Below are 22,636 nucleotides of genomic sequence, written 5' to 3'. Positions count from 1 at the left end.
TATATGTGATAAACAACAGTGGAGGCAAGAATGAATGTCATATTATGTTTTGTCTTTTCTCTAATAGTATCTCTCTTAGCTTACTTATACTCCTTTGTATTTTCTCCCAAACATGTTTATCCACTTGTGCTTGCTACCATACTTACTTAAATATTAAACAAAATGATGGAATATGATGTGAAAACAAACAGTTGTTCTATAAACATAAATGAAAAGATGCCATATAAATAACTGCTGTCAAATGAGGTGGATATAAGACAATTTAAAAAAAAGACAATTTAAAAAGACTGGGAAGAAAACAAAACAGAACAAAAACCAAAACAAAAAGACTAGGAGGATCATAAAAATTTAGAAGTCTGCACTTAAATTACTTTGCAAATACCTTTAATTTCTTGGTCTAATTAAAACAAACAAACAAAAAAAACCTGAGGAAAATAGTACTATTAGAGATTAATAATAATTGCTAATGATGATTCTGTCAGGAATTGGTCTAAGCACTCCACAAATGTCAAACTCATTGACTGTGTAACAATTAAACAGAATTAGTATTATCACCCACATTTTACAGATGATGGAAACTGAGGCACAGAGAGTTAATTACCTAACAAGTAAGAAAGGTAAACAAGGTAACATTCCTCATAAGTGGTGGAGGCCGGATCTGACACAGATATGATATTCTGGCTCTTAACTGCTATGCTGTATTGGTGCAATTCATACATGAAAGAGGACGTGAACTCCAGCCAGTGGGCTCACAAAAGCTTTGGCTCGCCACCAAAAGACCAGCAAAGAGTTGTTTATTTGCAGGCTTTAGGTTTAAAACTGTTTAAAGTGTGCAGGTGTCATTTTCTATGATTCTCTTGCTTTAACTGACATTAATTTAATTAAATATCAATCCAATCCCATCAGCAAGAAGGTTTCTCCTGCGGGGAGAAACTAGCAGGGGAAAGATTCATGTTTTCAAATGAATGTGAAAGACCAAAAATGATTTTTTAAATTAAATTCAAAAATTAATAGGTGTATTTAGACCATTTAGGAGAGAAATTAGGACAATTTCAGTGCTTTTGGTCAAAGTATTTTCAACGGCAATTTTAAATCTAAAACTGAGTCTTCTCCCATTTTTAAGATCTGCTTGACCAGCAGAAAAAAAGGGAGGGACAAAGTTAGTTGGGAACTTCTTGAAAACTGAAAATTATTTGAAAGCAAAGGATACCTACCACCTAGAATTCTAACATAGGAGAGAAAAGGTGGATTTTCTTACAGCACAGAGTCAGCTGCGAAACAGGTTATAGTATAGGGAGAGGTGCTCTATTAGCTAACTATATATATGTGTGTGTGTATACAAATACATAGTTTTCCGTATAAATTAAACAAGAACACTCTTATTAGCAGAAGTTAAGATTTAACTCACTTTTAAAACATGCATAAAATATTATCGTTCAGTTGGGTACTGAGTTTTACCATGAATGTGGTGGTAGTTTGGGAACCTAATTCACGAAAACTACCTTATTCTAGTACCTAAGACTTTCAAGTTGGAAAAAACTGACAGGTAGGCAACGGAAGTTCTTACTTAGTGTCCATTATGAGCGTCCAAGGTGAAGGCTTCCTTCCACTTGACTTGAACCAAGGGATGGGAGAAGGGGAGTCATCGCTTCTGGATCTGGGGGGTAGGTGGAAACACCGAGTTAGCCCCCTTCATTAAACTTCTTTCGGCTGAGAGTTCAACGTTGCCAGCAAAAGGTTTGGTTCCCTCTACTTTTCCGAGGCGAGCATCTCTTCCTTTACCAAGATGGCGGCTCTAGAATCGTCGGAAGGCGGTCCGCATAGATCGTCTCCGGACAGGTGGCTTGGCAAAAGCCTAGGTCTTTCGTTTCAGAACTTAGGATGTATAGGCTAACGTTTAACCTTCAGAACCAAGAACAAGTGATTTAGACTACCTGCGATCGAGACCTTCTGCCAAGATGGTGGACGCGGGCCCAGGCCGGCGTCACGTTCCTTTACCAAAATGGCGGCGAGGCGGCTTCCGGCACGCGTTTCCCCAATCCTCTTCAAGCTGTTAGAGCTGCGGCCGCCACCGGTACAACCCCGGCGCCGCCCGAGGAGAGATAGCGGCTGCCGCCGGGCGCCCAAGCGGAGAGTAAGTGGAGCTGTGACAAACTCCGCTTTTGCCAGGAGCTGGGAGGCGCTGTCACCTGTGCGGACGCAAAAGTTACCTCCCCAGACCCTAAGTCCACACAGCACAACCCTCCCCCGAGTCACCCAAATTATAATATGTGCCGCACAAGGTAGGACGCTCGGGTCCCGGCGCCGCCCTAGCTTTCCCGGCGCGACTAGCTGGGGGAGGGGTTGGAGCCGGGGCCTCTGGCAGGGACACCCCTCAGGGACTGGCCACGTGTTTCTCTCGGACTATGGGGGAGGCGAGTAACGGGAACAGTTGGAGGGAGTTTAATGTTGACATTTTAAAGCTGCGCGTGTTTTGTTTTATTTGGAGGGGCGGGGGTCCTAGGAACGAGAAAGGGTGGGCGCCGCGTTAAGTAGAGTGAAGCAAATGTCAAGATTCGGGGGAGGGGCCTCCACGGGGAACTTGGATGTGGGCCATGGAAGGGGTGGGAGGAGAGGTCAGGAGTTTGTGCAGCGAGGTGGGGGAGAGGGCGTACTTCGCAAGCAAGTTACCATTTCTGCTGCAACTTGCTTTTATGCTTGCCACCTCCTGCTTTCTTTAGAAAATAATAATAATTAAAAAATAAAGTGCAAAGAAATTCAGCTTGCAGGAGGTTTTGCATTTGGCTTGCAACTTCCTTCAAGTGTGAGCGGGCTAGGAGGGAGGGGTGGGGGTTGAACTTGGCAGGCGGCGCCTCCTTCTGCTGCTGCCGCGGCCGCCGCCTCGCAGGCTCGGGAAGAGGGTGGGGGACGGCCGGGGCGCGCGGGAGGGTGGGTTCTGCTTTGCAAGTTCTCTCCAGGTACTAGAGCGCGGCAGTGGCTGCTGCAGACAGGGCTGCTCAGACCGTGCGGGGGTGGGGGCTGCAGGCACGCGACTTCCCTGGCCCCAGAGTACGTCTGTGCTGACCCCCTCTACCCTTCCCTGTTACTGCTCCCCCAGAGGGCGTGTCTCGCCGTCCAGTCCCGAGCGCGGCCGAGACTGTGCGGCACCGTTTCGGTGCAACTCTGTAGCCCAGTGCAAAGTGACACACTTCACGCAACTCGGCCCGGGGGCGGCGCCGCGGACCACCCCCGCGGCTTGGCTGCGGGCGCTACCCTGGCTTCTTCGCCCTCCCGCTGTCACCCGCCGGGGCACTGGCGGCGGTCGCAGCGGAGAGAGAGACTGAGCCCTGGAGTGGGTCGTAAGCCGCGGAGCGGGGCGGGAAGGAGGCAGAGAGAAAAGAAACTGGAGAAAGTCGGCTTCCCTCCTAAACCCACCCCTGACCAGGTTGGTTTCCATCACCTCACTTTGTTTTTCTTCTAGGGGTGGGCGAGAGAAGCCCCACCCCCTTCCACACTGGGGACGGGGGTGGAACGCAGTCCCCGGGTAAATGCCGGGGGCCAAGGGCTTGCAGGCGCCGTCGGGGGCCGGGGTGGCGGGGCCGGGTGAAGGCTTGGGGGCGGGGGCTCCGGGCGGCCCCTGCAGTTCCAGAGCGTCGCCAACAGGTTGCACCGTTCCCCGCCGCTGCCGCCTCGCGGCCCCTCGGGCGGGGAGCTGCCGGGGGTGGAGTGGGAGCGCGAGTGAGTGCGAGTGTGTGCGCGCCTTGGCGCCGCCTCCGCCCGCCCCCGGCTCGGTCCCGCTCGCTCACCGCGGTCGGGCGGCTCTTTCGCGTGTCCTCCCTCCCCTCCTCCTCCTCCTCCATTTTGCGAGCGCGAGTCTGTGACTGGAGCCCGAGTCACCGCCCGCCCGTCTGTCGGGGACGGATTCTATTAGATTGAAGGGGACGCCGCCGCCGGAGCGGACGAAGCACAGGGGCGCAGGGATAGGGGAACGTGCGCCTGGGAGCTCCGACCCGCGGAGTCTGGCGAGGAGCAGGGGCGCTGCCTTGTCAGCGGGGAAATGGGAGACTTTCTTAAATAGGGGTTCTCCCCTCCCCCCATGGAGAGGGGGGCGGCTGTTTACTTCCTTTTTTTAGAAAAAATATTTCCCTCCTCCTCCACCTCCTCCTGCTTTCACACGCCAAGTTGTTTATCTCGGCTGCGGTGGGAGCTGCGGCGCTGAGGGGAGAAGCGGGGTGCGAGCAAGGTAAGAGGCAGGGATGGGGTGGGGGCTGGGGCTCGTGCGGACGCTCGCTACCCCCAGGTGCGGGCCGCCCCGGGAGCCCGCAAACTTTTATTAGCGTCGGGAAGTGAGGGTGGGGGCGGGCGAGGGCGGGGTGACGGTGACTAAAGGGCAGCGCGAGGGTGACAGCGCTGGCCTCTTTCTCTCCTTCCGCCGCCGTCCCCTGGCCGGGCCGAGGGGGAGGAACCTCAGCTGTGACTCTGCGTTGGAGCGTCGTCAAGCTGCCCAGGTTTCCAAATCTCTCATTCCTCGGCGCGGAAACTTGTTCCCCCTTTCTCCCCGGGTTCCCCAAGGCTCCCCTTCTTTTCCCTCCAAGGGGCCGCCCAGACACCCATATTTTGTTTGTTTGTTTTTGCTTTGTTGTTGTTTTTTATTATGGCGAACTTTAAGCCGCAGCCAAATTCTACTCGCCCGAATATTTCCACTCCACCCTTATGCGCCCGAGCGCGATCTGGGTTTCTGTACTGGCTCCAGCGCGTCTTCTTTCTGGCGGGCGTGTGGTGTGTGTGTGCTTGTGAGAGAGAGTGTACACACGCAGGGGACTGACAGCCTGTAACTTGGAGACTTCGGCCAGGGCTGGCGTTATCTGGTAGAAGTGGGCGTGTCGAAGAAAGAACTCAACAGGTCTGGACACATTTCTCTTTTAACCTCGCACTTTTTCCTCTCTTCCTCCCTCGCCCCTCCTCCTCGTTCTTTAGTGTTTGGCGTCACTAAGTTCGCACTTCATATTGCTAAGTGGTCCTTGTTAGAAAAAGACCCTCCCTAATCCTAATAGTTTTGTGATGCGATTTTTAACGAGCGTTCATCTGACGTCTGGGGTTGCAGACTTGATAATTGCAGCCTTGTAATACCACTTAAGACCCCTTGGCACGGTTCGTTATGGCCGATTAATGTGTCAAGGATATTTGCAATTTAAACTGGGGATAATGTGGCTTGAGTTTTCCTGTGAAGTATTGTTTTGGGTTTGGGTTTGAAGGCAGCTGTCAAAAAAACGGAGTGTAAATTCATTAGGCTCCATTTGACACCTTGTGTTTAGAGATCGTTATCAGATAAACACCGCGGTGGTGCCGAGAGGTAAGCAGTTTATCTTCAAGATTTGTAGTGGCAGGTCCCCACCCCTCGCTCTCCACCTTTCTTGCACTCGCACTCCGGTTTCTGTGAGGGCCAGTGAAGTTTACGCTTTTTTAACGTCTCGGTACAGGAAAAGTTTCCTCTTGTTGGTCGGGATTTGATTACAATGGCCCATAAGTGCTTATCAGTCTTTGTCTACCTCTTAAAACATCCTGGTTATTAGCCTAACCCTCTTAAGAATAGGCTCAAACTCTGGAATAGGTGAAGATTTAAAATGCTGAGAAAATTATTGTAAGCACTTTATTGAATATTGTTTCTACCTTGGTTTGTATGAATGTAATATTTATAGTTCTGAAATATTAAAATCATTTTCTATTTTTCAGTACTTCGATGGAAAGGAAAAATTTTAGATAAGGAATAGAATAGTATTTCATAATGAGGGTCTTAAGCAGTTAAAAAAAACTTCAAAACCTTATGTAGATTGTGTTGTAAGTCGTGACAAAAAAACTGGACAGCTGAATTTAAGTGATACTTCAGTAAGCTAAAATTGTAATGAGATGCTATCATTCTGTTCTGCCTTTTTGAAATTTATATTTTGGTTGGCTGGTATATAATGTATTTAATTTTATCCATCCAAAATTTGGAGAGAGGCACTTTTAGACAGGCTCATCCAGGCTGATAATGGGTTAGAAGTGAGAGCTTTTTCCTAGCCTACTGAAAGATTAGCTGATCATCATTGTTGTTTATTTTTCTAATAAAATACACACGGTTCACCAGTAGGTTGTACTAAAAGGTTGGATGTGTGCTAGATGGTAGAAGGAGAATTTGGAAGTAATTAGAGATAGAGAATTCTAGAGTAGTATTTATCATATTTTATGTGTATTTGTTCTTAGAAAAATAAACAGCTTTGATTGAAAAGAAGTAAGAACTTTAATGTTAACACCAGAAAAAAATTTAAAAATAAAATATATTGATGACGTTAACTTGAACTGTTAGAATAGTTATCTGTAATGAACTGTAATATCTATCATTAACAAAAGTTACAAGTTTAGAAAGTGGCAGGATGAATAGTCAAGCTTAACCAGATATGATTTTGTCCTCAGCTGTGCAGGACTTCATTATGCTTTTAAATATGGTACATTGAATGGGAGCAGGGGAAATGGCTTTTTTTTTATTTTGGAAGATAGAAACTACTCTTCTGATAACAAGAAATTAGATTTGGAGTTAACTAAAAGGTTCATTTTAAAGGTTGTATTTTGTTTGTTTACTAATTGTATCTGAACTACACTGATGTAAAGTTATAGCTTATTATCTCCTACCCCTCTCTCGTTTTTTGTTTTTTTTTTTTTTGGTAGCTGATATTCACTGATGGACTCCAAAGAAACTTTACAATCCCCCAGTAAAGAAGAAATCCCCAGCAGTGTGCTTGGTTCGGAAAGAAGAAATGTGATGGACCTCTATAAAACCCTAAGGGGAGGAGCTACTGTGAAGGTTTCTGTATCTTCACCCTCACCAGCTGCAATTTCTCTCTCAGACTCCAAGCTGCCAAGACTTTTGGTTGATTTTCCAAAAGGATCAGTAAGCAATGTGCAGCAGCCCGATCTGTCCAAGGCAGTTTCACTCTCAATGGGACTGTATATGGGAGAGACGGAGACAAAAGTGATGGGAAATGACCTGGGATTACCACAGCAGGGCCAAATCAGCCTTTCCTCTGGGAAAACAGACTTTCGGCTTCTGGAAGAAAGCATCGCAAACCTGAATAAGTCGACCAGTATTCCAGAAAACCCCCAGAGTTCAGCATCTGCTGCTGTTTCTGCTGTTCCTACAGAGGAGTTTCCAAAAATTCACTCTGGTGTGTCTTTAGAACAGCAGAATTTGAAGACCCAAACTGGCACCAAGGGTGGCAATGTGAAGTTGTTTACCACAGACCAAAGCACTTTTGACATTTTACAGGATTTGGAGTTTTCTGGGTCCCCAGGTAAAGAGACAAATGAAAGCCCTTGGAGAGCAGACCTCTTGATAGATGAAAACTGTGTGCTTTCTCCTTTGGTAGCAGAGGATGATCCATTTTTGGAAGGAAACTTGCATGAGGACTGTAAGCCTCTCGTTTTACTGGACACTAAACCTAAAATTAAGGATAATGGAGATCAGATTTTATCAAGCTCCAACAGTGTGCCACTGCCCCAAGTGAAAACAGAAAAAGAAGATTTCATTGAACTCTGCACACCTGGGGTAATTAAGCAGGAGAAATTGGGCCCAGTTTACTGTCAGGCAACCTTTTCTGGAGCAAATGTAATTGGTAATAAAATGTCTGCCATTTCTGTTCACGGTGTGAGCACCTCTGGGGGACAGATATACCACTATGACATGAATACATCATCGCTTTCCCAACAACAGGATCAGAAGCCTATTTTTAATGTCATTCCACCAATTCCTGTTAGTTCAGAAAACTGGAATAGGTGCCAAGGATCTGGAGATGACAATTTGACTTCCTTGGGGACTTTGAACTTCCCTAGCCGGTCCGTTTTTTCTAATGGCTATTCAAGGTAAGATTGATGCTTTTCTATTTCTTAAGCTTCAGAGAACTAAGGTATATTGATAGATTTAAATACTCATTTGTTGTGTGCTCCCAAGTGTTTGTGTACTTTTTCATGTGAAAAAATGGTTCTTTGACCACTTAGGTAGCCTAAGTGATTTATCTGTACAGACCATTTCAAAATTGTTTTCTGAAATAATTGATATTCAGTATCCCACTGGCCACTGGTTGAAAATTACATTTAAAATCTTAAAATAGTATTGCTTATATAACAGGTATCCTATGTAAAAATTCTATGAATTCAAGGTTTATCATGTCTGGTAATGTAATGTATTTATGGTACTTGTTTATTTAGCTGTTTTAGAATGTGCTCTTATATTACAATAACATACTCTTAATACTTTAATCAAAAGTTGTGCAGCTGTATTTGTACATTTACAAAATGTTTGCTTGAGGAGATTGAAGGGTTGAAAATTAGAAATACCAATAACGAGCCCAATTCTTTAAACAGAACCCTCTGTTGAAGAATGTGAGTTTTGAGATTGCTAAAACAATGCAATTAACAGTGAACATGGGTATACTCACAGGATTCTCTACCTAAATTAGACAAGTTGTATTTGCTGATCAATCTCTTAAAGAAAAGAATTGGTGAAAACATGGTACAAAACTTTAAAATGTTCCTGCAGTTTTTCAAATCGATAACTGATGGCCAAAACTGTTAGGCTTTAATTCCAGCTATCATTTGATTTGTTTCTCTATTTTATTTTCTTAGTCATTTCTAAGCATACTCACATTTTCTCTCAGACTTCAAAAAGGTCTGTTGAAATTGAATTATCAGGAAAAAAGCTCTATAAATCTGTTGGTAGGGGTTATGTTCTCTACTGATTATCCCCAGCCCCAAATCAGATGAATGCTGGATTGTATATCCATTTTAAATATGAAGGAAAAGAAAAAAATGTGGATTGTAGAGACTCGAGATTGATTTATCAGTGGTTTCTTTTTTTTTTTGAAAGAAGGTATAGTAGATGCCATGATTTGTTTATGTATAATCTTTTTAAGTTTTTAATTTTATTTCAATATGTCCATTATTCCTATTACCTAGTCATTAAGGATGTTAAATAAAGCTGCCTTTAAAATATTTTTTTCCTATTTCCTTGGTGTTAGGATACCACCAAGGTGGCTCTTTTCCTGTTTAAATAGGAAACTTTTCTTGTTGAGGAAAAAATTTAGACTTAAATTTAGGATATAGCCTGCTCTTCTAAAAGGCTTACTTATTTCTAATAAAAAAAGAAAAACTTGGTTCTTGTGTTTCTTAATGTAAGCTACCTACTAATCTATTGTTTAAATAATAATTATCTCTTATTGAGAAGAATATTACATTAATTTTTCATTGTCTTTCTGAATCAAGGTTTAGAATGTATCTAATAAGGATATTTTAGATGTTTCTTATCACATAAGGGGTTGTTTTAAATGTCAAAAGACATGCTGTATTTTAAATATTTCTATCTCAAATTTTTTGGCAATGGAATTCATGATTGAATGTGTTTGGTTTCTTAAAAGAGCATGTACAGTTGATCTGACTAAGCTATCTGTAGGAAACTATTAAATTGATTTATAACATGTAATTGAACAAAGAAAATAATCCATTTTAGGAAACTCTTGGGGATTATTAATGCATCTTGTCCTGATAATCACTATGGTATTGTTTTCATTTTCCTTACTGTAAAAAAGACATGGAACAAGATATAACATTTTTCATTTACAATGAACTTTTATTAAGCCCTATAAAATCTGGGATATGGAGTATAAGTTTTAGATTAACAAAGTTGCCCTTAAATCATTAAAGATAATTTTAATACTTGTATAGTACATTATGCTATATAAAGTGTGTTCATATATGTTTAATTTGAGCCTCATAATAACCTTAGCAAGGCAAACAAAGCAGTGATGATGTGGCTTTTTAGAAGTTCTTCAATATCTTGTGAATGATTATTTTTATACTGATGTGTGTTTGGAATTATAATTAGTAGTCTGTGTCCTAGTGAAAAAGTATAATACCTTATATTGGAACATTTAGTAACATTTAAACATTTTATACTTTATGGCATTAATTTAGCTTTGAGAACTATGATTACCCAGAACAAAGCTTCTTCCAAATAAATTGAAACAATGTTTCTTTTCTAATTATCACTGAATTAGTCTATTGTTTCCAAACAAGAGCCTTGATATAACTCAAATTGGTTACTTTCTTCTCTATCTATGATGTTGCATGGTTTTAGCCAAACATTAGCTATGATCAAATGAGCCTCAGAGATCAACATATAAATTAGTATATGTCTCAAATCCAGTTGAGAGCACAACTGGATTGAAAACTGACTTTCTGACTTCAGAGATAAAAATATTAAATGGCACTAATAACTTCACTTGCATTTTTTTTAATTAATAAAAGCATAAGTTGTAATTTTTCTTTTTAGAATGCCATCTACCATTGCTTTTTTCTCAGAAGACTAAAAAAAATGTTATATTCTGCTTGGGGGCAAGGAGATTCTTTCATACATGTCAGTAAATAACAATATTCAGTTATGTTAACTTATAAAATTATGAAGATCATGATTGAGCATAATAAAGCATTTTGTTTTTAAGGCTTAGACTTATTTATAGTAAAACAAGAGAAACCTTATTGTACCTCAGATCCATCCCTTATATAAAGTTAATTAGCCATCCTAATTTAATATGCTTTTTAAATGTTAAAATTCAGTAAGTTTAGCATAAACATGTCACATTGATAACAGTACGTTTCTGCATAATACGATATTCAACATTGTTTCCTTTCAGCATTAATGGTGAAGCTGCTGTAAAGACACTGAGAGAAGTAAATGATTTCAGGTGGAGTTAGAGCTTTTATTATGATATTGTTGAAAGGTTAGTTTAAAAAACTTGACTGCCTTCTGAAGGATAGCTTTCTTGGAGAAAAAGAAGGATGCAAGATGAACTTTGTAAAAAGTGTTATTAGAGCTTAGGGCTCAGTGGTTAGACTCAATGAAGCCACTAAAGTTTATGTAGATTTTAACATCTCATCATTAATTGCATCTAGGTCTACTTTAATGAGAATTAATGAAGTTGAAGATGTGTACAAGCACAGGCTAAGTGAAGCAAATTCGTTCCATTTCACATTTTTCTTATTAACATCAAACATACTGAATGTTTTCTCAAAAAGGAAGGGTACATAACGGGAAGAGATTAAATTTTGACTATGATTTTACCCTTTTTTTAATGGATACTTTCTTTAATTCCTACCTTTTCTGTTTCCTCTCCTTCCAGAGGTTCTCGCAGTGGTTGTTTCAGTGTCTTTGAAATTTAATAGTTCCGAAATTCATTCATATAAACTGATTTTTAAATGTTAAAGGAGATTTGCTTTGGGGTTTGTTTGTTTATTATTTTTAGCCCTATGAACACATAAAATACTTTTTCTTAAAATAAAACAAAACAAAATAATAGCTTGTTATGCCCATGTCATTAGTAAAAGAAAAAAAATTAATATAAAGCACGCTGCATTTAGGTGTCTCAATTTAGTATGGAATGAATTTCATGATACGTGTAAGAGATATGTGTCAGATTTTATTGAAATTATTTCTTGTGATATTTCTTTGGCTATTCGATTATATTTTTATAATTGATAACATAATTTGTATTCATAATGCTGTTTTGGTTTTGTCTGTTAGTGTTACAGATATTTTCGTTAGTCCTGACTACTTTCAATATATTATTAAATGTTTATACATTTTATGAAAAGTCATCCTGAAACATACCTTGCATAAACCTTGCATACATGCAAATTTTATTAATAATGAAATTAACATGTGGATAGAGATTGCTCCCAGGTTTTACTGGGATTTAGTAAAGGAGACATTGGTTCAGAAGAGTTTGTTTTAGTATAAGTCCCTACTATGAGAGCCAGAGCGTCTGCATTAATTGGTTATATAAGTCTTTGTCCACTCTAGTCTACAGATGATTGAGATAACCTAGTTATAGTAAGAAAACTTAATTTACATTAGGTTCAGATTAGGTCTGGGCATAGTTCTTAAAACTTACATTGTTTTCTTTTACTTTAATCATTACATATAATTTTAATTGGCAGTGAGTTTTATTATGCACTATCTGTATGAACAAATTAAATAGGCAAAATAAATTTTTGCTGAATAGCATTTACCTTTCTGAGGACACCCTAGTAATATTTTCATCAAAAGTAATTGTGTAATGCAGTATTTACAGGTATTTGCCAAATTAATAGGCACTTGTGACCATACTGTTGAGTAATGGAAAATACATATTGGTGAATTCTTTTGCATAAAGAGTTAAATTATAACTGAAAAGAAAATCAGTTGCAGAAGGGTTTAAAAGCCCATGCTCTCCTAATGTCTGTGGTTCTAGGAAGCTAACTGCTGTCATTTTCCTCTGGTTTCTTCTACTTGGGTTTCATATTTTTCAAATAAAGAAAAATATTCCTGTGGAGAACTCCCACTTTAGAAAAAGAAAAAACCCATTAAGTATATCCTTTCCCTCTGAGTTGTAAGAGCATTTCAAGATAAATTGGGATTCGGTGTGAATGCAATGTGATTTTTTTTTCAGTTTATATAAAATATGTTCTAGAAAAAACACAATTTTACATTAGTTGTACACAGTGGTTTCAGCCCCTAAGCACATAATTTTGTCTTTATTCCCAGTACCATCACAGTGTCTCTTAAATAGAGCTTAGAGTGGAGTCTGAGAGTTTAAATGGAGGGGTGGGGAAGGGGCAGGGAAGGAGGACGGTTAGAAGTGTGTGGAATGTGTGTTTGGAAATATCAAGAACAGTTCTAATCAATTGTTACTAATTTGGGGTTGTGTTTATGTATAACAGAGTGCATCAACCAGGATTACAACTTAGTTTTTCTCATTTGAGGTAGAGATTTAAAGCTAATTGTAGCAGTAAACCCGTAATTGTTTATAGAGTTATGTTGTTTCTTGCTATGTTTTATTACCAGGAAAGGATGGAATGAACATTTTAATTCCTTTCGTATTTTTCACCTAAGGTCAAATTCATTATAATTTAAGCTGTTATTTAATTAATGAAAATCTAATGACTTGAATATAGTGTGAATAATTTCTTTTATGTTGATTTAACCACTTTCTGTTTCCTAGAAAGTGTATTTTACATACGTTGTCATCTAACTGGGATGCAACCCTTCTCTTTAGTAATACATTTACTAAATTGTGTTCTTCTGCTAGAAAACTGAGGAAATTAAATTCTTACTTAATCCTTCATATGCAGAATAAATTACGGCGTTCTGAAAGTGTTAGACTACAATTTAAACTATTCATATTGCAATATAGTCCTTAAAGCCAGTTATTTTGAATGGAAGTATATCATCCCCTAATTTTATCTCCAGGCCACTTTAAATATTAATGACATCCTAATAGAGCTGCATGCTTACACCTCTTTTTTTCAGAGTAACCCATGTATTAATTTTTTGAATATAACTTTATTGAGATGTATTCACACACCATATAATCCATCCAGGAAAAGCATGGGATGCTTCACAAATTTGCATGTCATCCATTCGCAGGAGCCATGCTGATCTGTGTATCATTTCAATTTTAGTATTTGTACTGCTGAAGCAAGCACCCCAAGTATTAATTTTGAGGACTCTGAAATATTGTTTCTTTTCCAGCAAGTTTCAATAGAATTAATAGTGTCTATAATGCAGCAAGTTTAGTAAAAGTACCTCTTCTTTTAGAATTTTTTTATTCACACTGTAGAACACCAAAAATACATATAAGGGGAGAAAAAAGTTTGATGATCTGATTAGCTATAGATGTTTAGCACATTATCCTACCTTGATTTTTTTTGTTGTTTTTATGACTCATAACTTGAGGGGCCAATGCAGATTAATAAGTTAGCCTTGTTTAGGACATATAGTTCATTGTAATAAATATTAACTTTTATTATTTCTTTTTTATAATAAAATTAGCCTTTATTCTACTTGATTTCATAATTACCCACAATATTATTTAACCATGGCTATTATGAAAGTATATTTGATAGCCAAATGTTGAAAGCTATTGTGAAATGATAGCCAATTTGGCACATGATTTATTAGTTCTTTCTAGTCGGGACATTACAGTTCCTTATGACCCTATCACGTGGAACATTAAACTCTATTGGCTTGTTGTGGATGCTGTTTGAAATGTTTCTTTTTTTTTTTTTTTTTTTTTTTTTTAGTGTTAGGGATAGGGCTTCCTTAATTTTAGAATTTTGGCAACAGCGTTTTTGTTTTCACCCTTGGATCCCTTCTGTTCTAGTTTGCTAGCTGCCAGAATGCAGGGGATTTATTTCATTAGTTCTTCAGAGGAAAGGCATCCAACTTTCAACTGAGGTTCTTTCTTACGTGGGAAGGCACAGGGTGATCTCTGCTGGCCTTCTCTCCAGGCCTCCAGTTTCCAGCAACTTTCCCCAGGGTGATTTCTTTCTGCATCTCCAAAGGCCTGGGCTGAGCTGTGAGTGCTGAGATGAGGTGTGCTGAGCTGCTTGGGCTGTGCTATGTTGCACTCTCTCATTTAAGCACCAGCCAATTAAATCAAATATCATTCATTACAGCAGGCACACCTCTTAGCCGACTGCAGATGTAAGAAGCAACAGATGAGGTTCACGTACCATTGGCTCATGTCCACAGCAACAAGACTAGGTACCTTCACTTGGCCAAGTTGACAACTGAATCTAACTACCACATGCCCACCCCTTGTCAACTTGGCAACTACACGCATCACCTTAAACAATATTAAGGTGCAAAAAATTCTCTTCCAGCTGTGGACCTATGAATCTCAAAACAAGTTATTTGGTGCCAATATGCAAAGGAGGAACAGTCAGGATCCATAGGGAGAAATTGGAAGGAAAACCTGCAGGGCAGACACCATTGGATTTCAAAGTCTGAAAGTCATTTATCCTTCAGCTTTAGAAAGTAGCAATCCCACCCTTTCCAAGGGCCTATGCAGTAGCCTGCCTCTTTCCAAATCAACCTCGGGGGACATTGAGGAGATCACCTTTTTCTCGGCTCCACTCTCTCCAGGCATCAGGGCCACACCTGGGCTCTCTCCCATTTCCAGGGTACACGCTCAGCCCCTCCATGTGGTGGCAGCCAGGCTTTCCCCAATCCCCAAGGAGCATGCTGTACCTTGTCAAAGGCCTGAGGCAGCTCAACTCTTCCACTGCAATGAGATGAGAGACTCATCCTCTGCCCTCAGGGCAAACTCACCCTCTCCATGTATATAAGTGGGTTCACTCTTCTGGCCGAGGTTTCTTGGCTTCAGACCCAAGCTTCCAGGGTTCTCACTCTGCAAGCTCCAGTTTGTCCCTTTTGTGTCCCCCTTTGTCCAGATTGGCAGTGATTCTGTTCACACACACCAACAGTCTCTTCAAGCACTCCAAGACTTCTCCACCATTCTTCTTACAGTTCCTCCAAAATCTTCCCTTTATCCATTTAAAAAGCCATTCCAACATGTTTGATATCTGCAGACCGCAGCAGCACCCCACTCTCTGGTACCAAAATCTGTTCTAGTTTGCTAGCTGCCGGAATGCAACACACCAGACACAGACTGGTTTTTAATAAAAGAGGATTTCATTAGTTCTTCAGAGGAAAGGCAGCTAACATTCAACTGAGATTTTTTCTTACATGGAAAGGCACAAGGCGATCTCTGCTGGCCTTCTCTCCAGGCCTCTGGGTTCCAACAACTTTCCCTGGGGTGATTTCTTTCTGCATTTCCAAAGGCCTGGGCTGAGCTGCAAGTGCTGAGATGAGGTATGCTGAGCTGCTTGGGCTGTGCTATGTTGCACTCTCTCATTTAAGCACCAGCCAATTAAATCAAACATCATTCATTACAGCAGGCACACCTCCTAGCCGACTGCAGATGTAATTAGCAACAGATGAGGTTCAGGTACCATTGGCTCATGGCCACAGCAACAAAACTAGGTACCCTCACCTGGCCAAGTTGATAACTGAATCTAATTACCACACCTTCCATTTTGATTTAATTATTCTGTAGAAATAGTAGAAAACACTAAACTAAACATCAGGAGACCTGGATTTTAAGGCTAAACTAACCCCATCTGTGACCTTAAGTAATTAGGTGTTTTGAAGTAAAAAATACTTTACAACTATATCTGAATTATTTAAGACACCTGTGTTTGTGTGTGGTTGGGTAGGGGATTGTATATTAAATTTGGTTCTCTGACATATTCTTTGTTCATTATCAAGTATAAAACAGAATTTAAAATAATGTAGTTGGTAGCATTTAGAAAATAATATGCAGATATTACAGTTGTTGGACCCCTAAAGTTGATCCTGTTATGTTCTCAGAATTTGGCTTTGTGCATTAAGTTTAATACTTATTTAAATAAGAGCTTAAAGGAAATTGAGAGCTTATCTACTTCTCACTCCCTCATTTTTGCAGATGAAATCAGACCCGTGGCAAGTATCTAGGAAAAGGTCACAGAACTAGTAAGTGGCATAGAATTAAGGTATTCAATTTAAGATATTCAATATCTTAATTCTTATTTATCTAAGCTCTCCAACAGTTATCTAAGCTCATGATATCTGGGTCTGTTTGAGAGACCTGAACAGATTGCTGATTGAACCAGTACAGATTAGCCAGATGTTTCATAAAAGTTACTTTAACTAGTTCAGATGTTTAAAAACTGTTTTGTTACTTTTTTCTCTAAGAATAATTGAGCACTTACTATGTGGCAGCATGTTACTAAATCCTTTGTATGCATTCATCATATGTAAGTCCTCTTAACAATGTTATGAAGGTTTTTATTCCTATTTCAATATTAAGATCCCAATTCTGTCGATGTACATGTAGAACAGAAGGCAGGTGCTGTTTACCTTAATTTTACATATGGAAAAACTTGACACATTTTAAAAGAAAAAGAGAAAAGAATAGCCATGAAAACTTAATATGGATCTGAAGGGAAATGCTTAGTATTTGATGTGCTAGAAATTCCTCATGGAAACTTTAGTAATTTTTGTAATAATAAATCCTTAAACACAATATGTAAAAGAGAAAGGAAATCACCCCTCTGGTCTTCTGAATCTATTTGTCTAGTCACTTGTTGCTTTCTGTGGCAGTTTAAATTTCTGTAAAATAATGTTAGGACCTAGCTTTTATTTTTTGCTGGACAGGATTTGTTCATATCTGTTTACCTGGAAAATTAAAAAGCGCTATAGAAATGCAAGGCAGACGTTTTTAAAGCTTTGTCAAGTCTACTCAACTCAAATCTGTTGTCTGAGGACAGTGCAACATCTGTGGCTGAGGTGTAGATGTTTCCTACTCATCAAGCATAAAGAATTTCTCACTGCTTATTTGTGATCTCTGAAGGTCATAGATCCCAGTTTCGTAAAGACTACTGTATTTAAAATTCCCAAGTGTCGAGATGATAATTTTAACACTGATTTTTTTTTCCATACTTGGTATTCTTTTTAGCTCTTTTTATAAAGGTTTTTTTATTATTAATTAAAAAAAGAAATTAACACAACATTTAGAAATCATTCCATTCTACATATGCAATCAGTAATTCTTAATATCATCACATAGATGTATGATCATCATTTCTTAGTACATTTGCATCGATTTAGGAAAAGAACTAGCAAAACAACAGAAAAAGATATAGAATGTTAATATAGAGAAAAAAATAAAAAAATAATAATAATAAAAAATAAAATATATATATAAAAAAAGGAAAAAGAAAAAAACAAAAGACACAAACAAGCAAACAAACAAACAAACAAAAAACTATAGCTCAAATGCAGCTTCATTCAGTGTTTTAACATAATTACATTACAATTAGGTATTATTGTGCTGTCCATTTTTGAGTTTTTGTATCTAGTCCTGTTGCACTGTCTGTATCCCTTCAGCTCCAATTACCCATTATCTTACCCTGTTTCTAACTCCTGCTGGTCTCTGTTACCAATGACATATTCCAAGTTTATTCTCGAATGTCGGTTCACATCAGTGGGACCATACAGTATTTGTCCTTTAGTTTTAGGCTAGACTCACTCAGCATAATGTTCTCTAGGTCCATCCATGTTATTACATGCTTCATAAGTTTATTCTGTCTTAAAGCTGTGTAATATCTTTTTATAAAGCTTTTCAATAGATTTTGTAACATAGTAAATATGCCGTCTAAATTTAATAGTGATAACATGGACCTCATTGTTATTATTTTATTAACTAAGTGCTAGAATATTTCCTTTTGTTTTCTGACTTATGTTCTTATAAAACCAAGTGTGCAAATATTTTGTCATTAAGAAACTAATTTTCCTGAAAATAAGAATGAAGTTGTAAGTTTTACAAAAGTGTCACATTTATTATAGTTAGCAAAGCTGTGTGAGAAAGAGCTTCTGACTACATTGAATACCAAAATATATCTTAAATGCATAAATTTGGGAGGATTAGAAAATTACTTTACTACATATATGACCTTTTCCTTTATTGATCAGATAGGTGAAAAAATGTCAGTAAAACAAATTTGATGAGATAAATCAAAGTTATGATTTTTTTTTTTGCAGCAAAGAGCCATTTAGAATTAAACTAATAAACATATCAATATAACACATAAATTTGTAGGCAACTTTTCTTATGAGGGAAACTTTTAAAAATTTAATTAGAACTCCATGTGAAATTTGTCATCTGGAATCCAGCTGGGTTTATTAAGGACAAAGTGTGATTGAACAATAATGAGACTGATTTTTTTTTTTTTTAGCAGAAATACCAAAATGAATGCTGTGCTTCTAAGCCTCTACCTTGGGAGGCTTAGTATATAGTGTTCTTCTTTTGCAGTTACCTTCCAAGCCACCTTGTAAGCCATAAGAGAAAACTGATCTCATTAACACCTAAATGTTCTTGCTTAATGAGAAACCATGTTTATTTCTTAGCTTGATCATTTACCTTATTTATTGTGATTCCAAATGATTTGGCCATATCCCTGGAATTAGGGCATGGCCTTCCAGGGTGACTACTCTGAAATAGAGGATGCTCAGTGGTTAAGTTCTGATTTGTGTTTTCTTTAAACTATCAAGGAGCTTTATGCTAACAGCTTATATATTCCCTTTTCAAATTGACCTGATACAGAAAAAAAAAAATTAGGGATTATTCACCTCCATGTCTGATTTTTTTCCATAAGTGTTTATTTTATATTTAAGTAAGGTGGGCCTGCTTTTGCCTTAGACCTGAAGGGACTGTGATGATATCAAGTGGCTGGGAATGAATGATCTGACAATCACATAGCAAGAACAGATCAAGGACACTAAAATTATTTACACCCATAAAATAGTTTTAAGTTACAGCTACCATATAAAATTCACCTATTTTCTACTCTTATTCCTTATAATTTGAAAAGAAAATTTCTGCTCTTAGTGAAAGTAATTTTTAAAATTAAGATGACCTTTACTTGTTACTGCTGTTTTCTAAATTTAGTGAGGTTTATTTTTTATAAAATGCTAGAATTAGAATATGTCTTGGCTTTTGAAATAATGAAAATGCATGTAATAGCATTAAAAGCATGAATATATCTTTTGTAACCACTCTGCTCGTGCTGAAGTTCTTTGTGAGTTCAGCCTGCTTAAGAACTTGAGGTACCCTATGTTTGTATTAAAAACAACCTGTTTCCTCAAGTACTTATTCTTTTCCCTTCAGATTTTTTATTAGAGAATTTGTAGGTATATAGAAATATCAGACATAAAAGAACAGAGTTCCCATATACCAACCTATTTTTAAAATCTTTCATTAGAAAAAAACTTGCATTAGAGTGATACATTGGTTAAAACTGATGAAGGAACATTTTTATAACTGACTATTAACTACAGTCTATGGTTCACCTTAGGGTTGACTGTATTATATAGTCCCATAGAGGTTTGTTTTTTGTTTTTAATTTCTATTCTAGTAACATGCATACAAACCCAAGATTTCCCATTTCAACCACATTCAAATATGCATTTCAGTGCTGTTAATTGCATTCACAATGTTGTGCTGCCATCACCACCATCCATTACTTTGAACATTTAAAGCATTAATTCCCCATTCACTACCTCAACCCCAGCTCCTGGTAAACTGTATTCTATTCTATGAATTTGTTTATTCTAATTATTTCATATCAGTGAAATAATATAATATTTGACCTTTTGTGTCTGGCTTATTTTACTCAAAATGATGTCTACATGTTGTCACATGTATCAGAACTTCATTCCTTTGTACAGCTGAACAATATTCCATTAGTATATATAGCACATTTTCTTTATCCATCCATTGGCTGAGGGACACTTGGGTTACTTCCATCTTTTGGCAGTTGTTAATAATGCTGCTGTGAATATTGGCAGGCAAATATCTGTTTGAGTCCCTGCTTTTGATACTTTTGGGTAAATACCTAGAAGTGGGTACCCGGTCAATTTGGTAATTCTGTACTTGCTTTCTGAGAAATCACCAAACTGTCATCCACAGTGGCTATACCATTTTACATTCTCATCAATGATGATTGCGTGTTCCTATTTCTCCTCATTTTCAGGGTTTTTTTTGTTTTGTTTTCTTTTTTAAAATTAATAGTAGCCATTCTACTGGGTGTGAAATGATATCTCATTGTTTTGATTTGCATTTGCCTTAGTGGCTGATGATGTTGGCCATCTTGGCATGTGCTTTTTTTGGCCATTTTGTATGTTTTCTTTGGAACAATTTCTCTTCAAATTGGGTTGTTTCTCTTTTTGTTGTTGAGTTCTAAGATTTCTTAATATATTCTGGATTTTAAATCCTTTTCTGACATGGTTTCCAAATTTTTTTCCATTGTATATAGGCTGTGATTCTACTTTCATGATAAAGTCCTTTGGTGCACAAACATTTTAAACCATTGGAACTGTTCTGTTAGTGTTGAAGTTCTTTGTGAGAATTTCTCTGTAAATACAGCCTGCTGAAGGACTTCGGGTTTCTTATGTTTGCATTAAAAACAACCTGTTTTTTCAAAAGCTTATTCTTTTTCCCTCATAAGATAATTTATAAAAATTTTGAATAGTTAGGAAAAGTAGATAAAAGAGGCACCATAGCCTGGCAGATGTGTAGTTACTCCTGTTGGTATTTATATTAACCTCGGAATCTCCTAGTTTGTTGAATTAGCTTTGGAATCTCCTAGTAAATGCTTCCTGTCATCAAGTACATGTGACTGGTGTTGGTACAATCTGTGAGTAGTAGATTTTTAATATAATCTAAGAAGTAGAAATATTTTAAAGGGAAAGTAAGAAAAATAGGTGAAAGTAATCTCTAACACTTTGGGATGAATGGCCTTTTAATTGGTAATGCCATTTTACAGGGACACACAGTGCTTTGGGGATGCCATAGACATATTTAAAAGAGAAAACAGTAAATAATGAAGCTGGAAGGAAACGTCAGAACTAAGAAACCAATGGAGAAAGAAAATGAAAATTCTAAATTCCAGTCCTGGTAAATGGCTAAATTTGATTTTTCTATGCCTATGTGTTTCCATTTGAACACTGGGAAATATATAAGCAACTCTATGTTACTGTGTTAATAAGTGGAAGAGCTACAGAGGCATGTTCTAGGAAAGGGATTCTTGAGATGAGTGGAATGAGAGGCCTAAATGATCTCAAAAGGTTTGTCTATCTAACTGTACTTGTATTAGCAAACATTTATTGAGCTAGGCTCTGGACATACAAAAATGAAGAAGATTTAAAAATCCCAGCCTCAGGAATAACGATCTTATGGTCCTCTGGGAATCTTTGTATTCATTTCCCTCCCTCCCCAATTAATGCTTTTTGAAATGGGTCCTTAAAGGATGCTAAGCTGCTTCCCTGGAAGGGATAAATGAAACTTCATGGGTAATTGGAGCTGAAGGGATACAGACAGTGCAACAGGACTAGATACAAAAACTCAAAAATGGACAGCACAATAATACCTAATTGTAATGTAATTATGTTAAAACACTGAATGAAGCTGCATCTGAGCTATAGTTTTTTGTTTGTTTGTTTGTTTGTTTCTTTTTTTGTCTTTTATTATTATTATTTTTATTTTTTTCTCTATATTAACATTCTATATCTTTTTCTGTTGTTTTGCTAGTTCTTTTCCTAAATCGATGCAAATGTACTAAGAAATGATGATCATGCATCTATGTGATGATGTTAAGAATTACTGATTGCATATGTAGAATGGAATGATTTCTAAATGTTGTGTTAATTTCTTTTTTTTCTTTAATTAATAAAAAAAATTGAATTAGTAATTTAAAACCTCACAATAAAGAAAATCCCAGGGGGAAAAAAAATGAAACTTCATGGAGGAAAGTGTGTGGATGAATGGTAAACAAGGGTCGATTTAGCTATATGGAAAAACAAGAAGTCTGACAGAGAAAAAGGAAAAGATGGAAAAATGAACCAACAGGTGGATTCATTCATCTGTGATGAATTATGAGATGTAGGATAAGGAGAAAACACTATTTCTACCAGATTATGCAAACCTGTTAATACAGTGCATTTTTCTTCCTTCTAGTCACTTAAGAGGTGTCTCCTGATTCTCTAGGAGAAACATAGTCCTCTTTCTGGACTTTCCAGTGTCTGAGCCCAAACCTAAGGAATTTTTTCCTGGAATGTTCTTCCCCCGGATATCCACATGGCTCTTTCTCTCTTTATTTAGGTCTCCACTTAAATGTCAACTCCACAAAAAAGACACTCTCTGACTGCTCT

At 38.1% G+C, this 22,636-nt stretch overlaps 1 protein-coding gene and 1 non-coding gene across 8 annotated transcripts in view; one reads left to right on the top strand and one right to left on the bottom strand.

Annotated features, from left to right (window-relative positions):
• The first annotated feature begins 2,074 nt into the window (after nucleotides 1–2,074).
• Nucleotides 2,075–22,636, top strand: part of NR3C1 (nuclear receptor subfamily 3 group C member 1) — a 112,019-nt gene continuing 91,457 nt past the window's right edge. Inside the window, exons 1-2 of one of the 7 annotated variants that reach the window (XM_077137300.1) lie at nucleotides 2,075–2,282; nucleotides 6,685–7,875. In XM_077137300.1, the coding sequence (XP_076993415.1) occupies nucleotides 6,698–7,875 (1,178 nt within the window). In that variant the 5' untranslated portion in view covers nucleotides 2,075–2,282; nucleotides 6,685–6,697. The other 6 variants (XM_077137298.1, XM_077137297.1, XM_077137303.1 and 3 more) reach the window with 6 other exon arrangements.
• LOC143665052 (U6 spliceosomal RNA) lies at nucleotides 13,427–13,530 on the bottom strand. Its single transcript, XR_013166728.1, has one exon. It is a non-coding gene; the product is annotated as a U6 spliceosomal RNA (small nuclear RNA).

This window comes from Tamandua tetradactyla, chromosome 20, assembly GCF_023851605.1.
Source record: "Tamandua tetradactyla isolate mTamTet1 chromosome 20, mTamTet1.pri, whole genome shotgun sequence".
NCBI lineage: Eukaryota > Metazoa > Chordata > Mammalia > Pilosa > Myrmecophagidae > Tamandua > Tamandua tetradactyla.
Note: the sequence above shows the minus strand (reverse complement) of the source record. Positions and strands in the feature narration are given on the sequence as shown.